This window comes from Lolium rigidum, chromosome 2 (assembly GCF_022539505.1).
Source record: "Lolium rigidum isolate FL_2022 chromosome 2, APGP_CSIRO_Lrig_0.1, whole genome shotgun sequence".
Classification (NCBI taxonomy): Eukaryota; Viridiplantae; Streptophyta; class Magnoliopsida; order Poales; family Poaceae; genus Lolium; species Lolium rigidum.
Window position 1 is genome coordinate 226100030 of NC_061509.1, and position 8090 is coordinate 226108119.

The 8090-nt window shown below is 52.6% G+C and overlaps 1 protein-coding gene across 1 annotated transcript; it reads right to left on the minus strand.

Moving 5' to 3' along the window:
* Nucleotides 1-514: 514 nt before the first annotated feature.
* LOC124693055 (calcium sensing receptor, chloroplastic) lies at nucleotides 515-2382 on the minus strand. Its single transcript, XM_047226502.1, has 5 exons — nucleotides 2061-2382; nucleotides 1720-1953; nucleotides 1327-1652; nucleotides 1109-1240; nucleotides 515-990 (listed from the first exon to the last, which is right to left on the minus strand). Exons 1-5 carry the CDS (start codon nucleotides 2262-2264, stop codon nucleotides 726-728), a joined length of 1161 nt encoding a protein of 386 aa, XP_047082458.1. The 5' UTR covers nucleotides 2265-2382; the 3' UTR covers nucleotides 515-725.
* Nucleotides 2383-8090: the final 5708 nt, after the last annotated feature.

Genomic DNA, 8090 nt, shown 5'->3' on the forward strand with positions numbered 1-8090 from the left:
ATAGCACAATTCTGTGGCAACCAAACAGCCCACCTATGAAATTCCAAAATGAATTCCAGGATTCCAGGCCCAAATGATGGATACCATAGAGGTCGTTTGGAAGCCAGGCTTTCATTTCGTTTGTAGCATTTTGAAATGAATATATGTATTAATTTCATTTACATTGTAATTTTAGAAATGGACATTTGTTTGGTTGTCACAGGAATTTCAAATGATAGCAGAATTTAATATTGAATTTGTAAATGGCTTCCATAGAGAAACGCAAATGACAGGTTTCAGCTTGGAATTGTGTTTACCCATGGTATCATTTTGCTGGATTTCCTAAATGAAATGACAGCCCAATTCTGTGGCAACCAAACAGCCTACCTATGGAATTCCAAAATGAATTCCAGGATTCCAGGCCCAAATGATGGATACCAAACGACTTCTTATAGTATTTTGTCTCCCAAAACATTCCATGCTGTTTAGTGAACTGTACGAGTTATTCAACCGGACATCTTGTGAATTGAGCGTTTCCCAAAAGCGACATTTGTTGTCGCAACTGGAATTCTCTCCGGCAGTTAAACCTTGCAGTGTTTTCTTCTGATGAGAATGCTTGCAAGCAGTTTTACGGTACTAAAGCTGTACATGTTACAGAACAAACGAATGCAGAGGACAAGAGGGTTGTAATGTCATTGACATTGAACTGGATATCGGAATTCTACGGCGACGTACGAAATCTTTGCTCAGCGGTCGACACTGCCGGGAAGAAGCTTGCGAGTCGTCCGGGATGGAGATGACGTTGACGAAACCGTCACGAACCGATCGGCGGGCGCCGGAATCACCCGCGACGGCTTCACTACTTCGACGACGGAGAGGTTGTAGGAGTCGGTCCCGAGGCGGCTCTGCGCCCACCCTTTGCGGCCGGAGAAGCCGCCGGCCATGACCCAGCAGTTCTTGAACCCCACGCTGTTCAGCGTCTTGGCCACGATCTTGGAACTGTCGCAGTACCTGCATTTAGCCGGTGAAAGATGTTGAGAGGTAAGAGAGGCAGGTCACCGTGTTCATCGCTTCATCTTGAGAAAATCAGAAAGTAAGAGCACAGAGCATCGTGTGTGGGTGCACTGACGAGTCCATGACGACGATGTTTGAGCCCTTGCCGATCCTCTTGAGGTAGGAGATCTTGAGGGCGGCGATCTCCGCCTCGGCTCGCTTGGCGTTGCGCACCATGCCCTTAATCTTGTTCGGAAGTTCTTCCAGCCTAAAGAGAGAAAGATTGTTGTCAATGAAGGAAATCTGTTTCCATGTGAGGTTATGAGAGGATTCGGGAAAGGGAAGGATGCGTACGGCAGAGAGATGAGCTTGTTCTTGGCGTTGGAGGGGAGCTGCGGCACGCCGTCTTTGCCCTTGTCCTTCTCGCTCCGCACGTCGATGAGAATGTAATCTTGGGACGTGACCATATCCAGAGCTTGCGCTGGGCTCAGGTCGCCTTTGTAGCCGCGTAGGCCGAACGAGAGCAGTGACCATGCCGGCGGCAGGAGCAGGTACGCGAGGAAGGCGGCTCCGGCGGCCACCACGTAGTCCGCGGAGCCCAGAGACCCGATGGTCTCCACGGTCCCGGAAGCGATCGGCTTCGCGGCGCCGATGGCCGGCTGCGCCGCATCTGACAAGGTCTACTGAACAGAGCAGGGTCTGAGAGGCTGATTCAATCAAGGGGGGTCTGAGAGGCTGCGAGTGTACCTTGAAAGCGGACAGGAGGGGGGCGGGGTCAACCCCGGCGCCCTGGAGCGCCTCGGTGGCCTGCTTGGTGGCGTCGGAGACCACCGGCGAGGCGAGCTTCAAGGCCTGCTCGCCGGCGCTCTGCAGCACCGGCAGCGCCGGCTTCACGGCCTCGCCCAGCGCCCTGAGCACGGCCACGGACTGCTCGACCGCCTTTCCGCCGACGCCTATCGCCGTGTCCACCGTGTCGACCACCTGCCGACAACCAATAAACAGAGAGGTCAGCCGCAATGCCACGGGATAAAGAGTGACAATCCGCAGCTCGACGAGGAGCGAGCGACGCATCCGCTTCCGCTCCCTACCGTGGTCAGCGACCCGGCGACGTCCTCCTTGGAGAACGTGGCGCCGTGCGCGACCGGCGTCACGGCCAGCAATACGGTGGAAGCAACGGTGGCCGCGACCAGTGGCGCAGCGTTCACCGGCGCGCGGCGCGGTGTGCTCCTGGTGGCCGCCGGAGGAGGAGGAGTCGGCGGCGCTAGGGTGGCCGACACCGACGTGGGGACCATGGCGGCTCCGGCTGAGTCTTACAGTAGTCTACCCACCCGCGCGCGCTGCTCTTTCGGCCACACAAGCGCCAGCAGCCCGCAGGTACGGTGGTGACGGGTCTATGGCGCGGCGAGTTCTGGTACTACCGAGAGAATCTGTACTACCGTCTTGGATGGATTCCGGGCCGCCGGATCCAAATGGATGTCCAGGATTCATCAATACTCGACGCATAATCCACCCGAGGAGGTCCGGTAGTACAGATTCTCCATGTTGTACCACAGCCATCTCCATGCTGTCTATGGCTGCTAACTTTTCTGGATGTGTCTTTGTGTGGCAAGGAGACGATCATCTATCGGCCACAAGGGCGGAGCTGGGCCCTGGGCACGCAGGACCATGCCGACTCAGCTCCATTTGGGGGCGCCCTACTCCGTCGGCGGCCCCTCCAGTCCGGAGCGCGGACCAAATGTCGCAAGCCAGATGAGATCCTTTGGATTTTCCTTGCCACGCATCTCCAACGTCGACGTAAATGGGAAGCAGAGCGATCTTTTGCATCCGCAAGGTTAAAAAATTTATCTGCACCAATACCCAGCAGCCTGACAAAAGGTAACCGATATGTCCATCGAGACACAAACACGGCTCAAATATATGTCGAGAATGCGTCTACGCGCCACATGATCTTTTATTCCAACCGGTCCCGCACGTCAGGGACATCGAAATCGACCTCACGGATTTGCTTCCCCTTCCCTTCTTTGCATCCCTAGAACGACGCCGCCAAACCCACCCTACCGCCGGTGTACATGCTCGGTGACAGAGTAGAATCTCCAGACCTTGATGCATCTCTCGCGTCGTTGATGTCCGCACATCTGATGGGAGCACCGGCCGGCCTCACCGCACAGAGCATGTTTGGTCAATTGCGCGGTAGGGTCACGGCTTCATTTTTGGTCGCCATTTTAGGCCATTTTGTACAAAATAGAGTTGACATTGATCTGTTGTTGGTGTCCAAGCAGATGAACATGTGGCAGTGGCTCGAGAAGTTCCGTAGTGAAGTCGTTGATTCCCCGCCCGATGAGACGACACAAATCATGGTTGTTGCGGCCTCCATCATCCACGAGCACAATGCCAGCTAGATGCTGGTGTACCGAGGCTCTGTGAAGGGCCACAAAAGAAATCTAGCGCGCAACAGAGTTGGTGGGCACCTCCGGCTCTACGAAGACTACTTCGACCGCACCAATCCGGTGTTTCCGGAAAAATTATTCCAATGCTGCTACCGGATATCAAGGGACCTGTTCTTGGTGATTCTAACGGGCGTCAGAGACTACGACCCATACTTTCAATGCAGACCAGATGCCACAGGTGCGCTAGGGTTCACCTCATACCAAAAATGTCCCATAGCTACTCGCGTGCTATCTTATGGAATGCCTTATGATATCTTCGATTAGTACTTGCCAATGCGTGAGAGCACATGCCTTAACTCCATATAACGGTTTTGTCGAGCCGTGATTGTCTTGTTCGTTGAATATTACTTGAGGGAGCCAACTGTTGAGGACACAAGACGAATGTTATCTATCAACGAGTCTAGAGGGTCCCCGGGCATGATCAGTAGCATAGCTTGCATGCACTGAGAGTGGAAGAGTTGTCCATTTGGATGGCAGAGTCAGTTTAGAGCCATTGTAAGGGACACACCACCATTCTTGAGGCAGTGATATCGCAAGATTTGTGGATTTGTCACTCATTCTTTGGCATTGATGGTTCCAACAATAACATCAATGTATTGCACCGCTGTCCATTTTTCAACCGGTTTATGGAAGGCAGAGATCCTCAAGTGAGCTACAAGATTAATGGAAATGCATATGATAGGCCATATTATGTTGATGATGTCATCTATCGTGCCTGGGCTACACTTTTGTCTGGGTATTATCTAGCTAATGATATATATCCTGCATGGTCCACACTTGTGAAGACAATCTGCTTGCCTGCAAACAAGGCCGAGGCAACGTTTGCTGAAGAGAAAGAGGCTTGTAGGAAGGATGTGGAGCGGGTATTTGATGTGCTGCAATCACGTAGGTTAACACTGCTTGCATGATCATGCATAACATAATAGTTGAGGATAAACATGATGGCAGCTTGTTCAACCTGGCCTGAGAATTCCAAGGTGAGAATGTTACGCCCCCGCCCAGACCACCAGCTGACTTGGTAGATTTCCTGGCTGTGCAACATGAGATTCGTGATAAGACAACTCACATCCGCCTCTAAAAAGATTTGGTCCAGCATACATGGATTCATCTTGAAAACAGCTAATTCTCTAGTATTTATTTGATTTTTATTATAGTGATTATCATTTGTGTAGAACTACTAGGTCAGTTAGGGATTAGAAGACCAATGCGTATACCTAAGTCGTAAATTTGACCAGCGCATTAGAAGATATATATTAAAAAAATATCGTTAAAGTTAAAATGTTCTAATTTTTATACCATACGATTCCTGTTATGTTAGTCAAATTATACAATTCATGTTATGTTAGTCGAATTAATGATCTAGCAATCCACGCTTAGCTTATAATCCCTGACAGATAGTAGTATATCGTACGATTTGTATTTATTTTATGAACTTAAATGCTAGAATTGTGTAATAAACTATGTCCTTTTACCATATGTGGAGCCAAGCGAGATTGCATGGTATCGTGGGCTTTGAGGTTTAGTAGTTTCCATCGAGAGAAAACAAACGAAGAACACGCCCAGCCAAGCGAGATTCCCTCGGGCTGTCGCGGATATCTACGAATAGTCCCACCTCACTAAGACAGTAACGGTTAGAGCAGGTTAAATAAGCAGCTCGCGACTCCAGCATCGGCTGAGCGTGGTGGCGCACGCTTGTAGCTCCAGCTAGGAGGGCCAGAGAGTTGGTTTGGTGCGGTTGTGTGAGCTTGAAGCCCCATGTCAAGAGCCAGATGAAAAGGCCTCTTAGCGTCGTCATGTTTCTCTCCAAGAGTTGGACGAGAAAATTTGATAAGCAAAAGGGGAGATCTGGCCGGGCCTCAGGCTGCCAGCTTCGTCTGGCGGGTTTACTGAAACCCAGAGCCCAGATACGAGCCCTGCGGGCTTACACGTACACGGCCTAGAAAGCCACCGTGGCATGGCGCACACAAAGTTTGTGCGCTGTGGGGATGTCCTCATCCGGGTTTGCGTCTCCGGCGGAGCCCCACTACGTGTAGCATGGGTTCGCTCATTTAAACAACCTAAGAGCATCTCCAGTCGCGTCCCCCAAACCGTCCCCCAAAGCGCGCCGGATCGAGCGTTTGGGGGACGTGTTTCGTTCGTGCCGCGTTTGGGGGACATCGCTCCCCAGCCGCGTCCCCTAAACGCCGCCCCCAAACATTTAAAATAATTTTTTTAACACATAAACCATTTATATCAAATGTAGCATATGAAAAAAATGTTTTCGAGGATTGTTTTCAAATTAAATTACAATAAACAATAAAACAAGTAATCAAATATAATAAAAAGGGCTAGATCATACATCAAGGTGCCACGGTATTTCCTTTGATCCTCCACAAATGCTCAACGAGATCAGCTTGAAGTTGCTCATGCACATTGTCGTCACGGATCTCTGCGTGCATGGCGAGAAAATCAGCAAAATCTGCGAGCAACTCATGATCAACCTCTGCGAGAGGGCCTTGACACTCATAGGGACCAACATGTGACCTAACATGATTCTTGCGGTCATCCTCGATGATCATGTTGTGCATGATCACACAAGCCTGCATCACCTCCCACATTTGGTCGTGAGACCAGCTTAGAGCGAGGTACCGGACAATGGCAAATTGTGCTTGAAGCACACCAAATGCCCGCTCGACATCCTTCCCGCAAGCCTCCTGTCGTGTAGCAAAGTGAGAATTCTTCGGACTCGATGGATTCGAGATTGTTTTGACAAAAGTGGCCCATTTTGGATATATACCATCGGCTAGATAATAGCCTTTGGTATATTGGTGGCCATTGATCTCATAGTTGCATGGTGGAGCATGCCCTTCCACTAGTCTGCTCGAACACCGGAGACCGCCGCAACACGTTGATGTCATTGTGTGATCCCGCCATGCCAAAGAAAGAATGCCAAATCCACAGGTCATAATCTGCCACGCCTTCAAGCACCACACTCGCAATATCCATGACGCCCTTTGTATATACCTTGCCAAGCAAACGGGCAGTTCTTCCATGCCCGGTGCATGCAATCGATGCTTCCAAGCATTCCAGGAAATCCTCCGGCAGCATTTTGTGCCATGATCCTTGCAGTCTCTTCCTCGGTTGGCCCTCTCAAGTAGTATTTGCCAAACTTTCCCACCACGGCTCGGCAAAACTTGTACATGCACTCAATGGCAGTAGACTCACTCATGCGAAGGTAGTCGTCCCGTGTATCGGCAGGTGCTCCGTATGCAAGCATCCTCATGGCGGCGGTGCACTTCCGAATGGATGAGAACCCGAGAATGCCTACGGCGTCGAGCTTGAGCTTGAAGTAGGGGTCGAACTCTCGAACGCCGTGGAGGATATTCATGAACAGGCCCTTGCTCATCCTCGTACCGGCGCCGAAAATTGTCGGCATGTGTTGCCTCGTCGGCGAAGTAGTCGTTGTGCGGCATGGCATGCCCCTCCATCCTCTCGCCGGGGCTTCGACTTCCTTCTTCCCGGCCTTGATCCTCCGCGGCGCGGCCTCTTCCTCTTCTCCGCCTCGGCGTCAAGCATGTCCGGAGGGACGCGATGATCGGCAAATGCTCCCGCAGGTCGTCGTCGAACGCTTGCTCGTCCTCCGAGCAGCAGGGCAACCATCTCATCGTCGCTGTCCATGGCTAAAGCAAAATCAATGGTTAAAATTGCGCCGAGGCGGACGACGCAACAAACGGCGACCAATCGCGCCTACCCGGCAAGTCGTCGAGCACCTTCCGTGCGCGGAGGTGGGGCGGATTTGACGGCGCGTTCGGGAGGCGCCGGCGACGCGGCGGCGGCGGCACGACCGGCGGGAGCCCCGGCCGCGACAACGGTGCCGACTCGCAGCACGGATCGGACGCCCAAACGGCCGGGAAATCCAGCGGCGGCGGTGGGGTGGGAGGCGCGGGAAGGAAGGAGCGACGAGAAAAGAGGCGCGAACCAACGGTTTATGCAAATAGTCGCCGACATGTGGGAGCCCGCCTCGCTTTTCGTTGTGTCCGGCGTCCCCGGAGCGTCCCCCGTGGGACGGGGACGGGCTCGGGCGCCGGACACCGTATCGGGGCGCGCCGGACAAAAAAGGGCTTTGGGGGACGCGGCTGGAACGCTTTTTTTGTCCGGCGCGCCCCAAATCGCTTTGGGGGACGGTTTGGGGGACGCGACTGGAGATGCTCTAACCAACTCTTTTTAATTTTTTCTCAATTTTTTTTAAAAAATTCAGTTTGCCAAATAATTGGCCCTTGTGGCCTTTTTTTGTGCGGGTTTGGTTGGTGGTGAGATGTGTCTTAGATGCAAGGTAGGATGCATGCTGCATTCCTTTTCCTTTTCCTTTACGCTGCATTAACATGGTGGGGCAAGTGGGTGGACTTGCCTGACCGATTCCCCTTCCTATCTCTCCCTCCCGTGAACCTATCCCTTTCTCCTCTCCCTCGCCATGGTTGCCGTCGCCTCCTCTCATCTCCTTGGCGCCGCACCTCCACCTTTCCTCCACCCCGACGGCTCTCCGCCACCACGCCTTGCTTCGCTTCAGTCCTCTCAGGCGGCACCAAGGACGGCGTCGGAGCTGGGTCAAAGTCCCCAGCAGCGGGGCAATGCCTCCACCACTGAGGCACACGAGGTGTCTGAGAGAGGTGGCGACGAGGAGACGATGAAGGA

Bases quoted from the DNA above. Each gene is read 5' to 3' on its own strand.
- LOC124693055 (XM_047226502.1), bottom strand. From the start codon at position 2,264: ATGGTCCCCACGTCGGTGTCGGCCACCCTAGCGCCGCCGACTCCTCCT. The intron at 1,241-1,326 runs GTACGCATCCTT...TTCTCTCTTTAG, and splicing joins AACAAGCTCATCTCTCTGCC to GCTGGAAGAACTTCCGAACA. The intron at 991-1,108 runs GTCAGTGCACCC...GGCTAAATGCAG, and splicing joins AACATCGTCGTCATGGACTC to GTACTGCGACAGTTCCAAGA.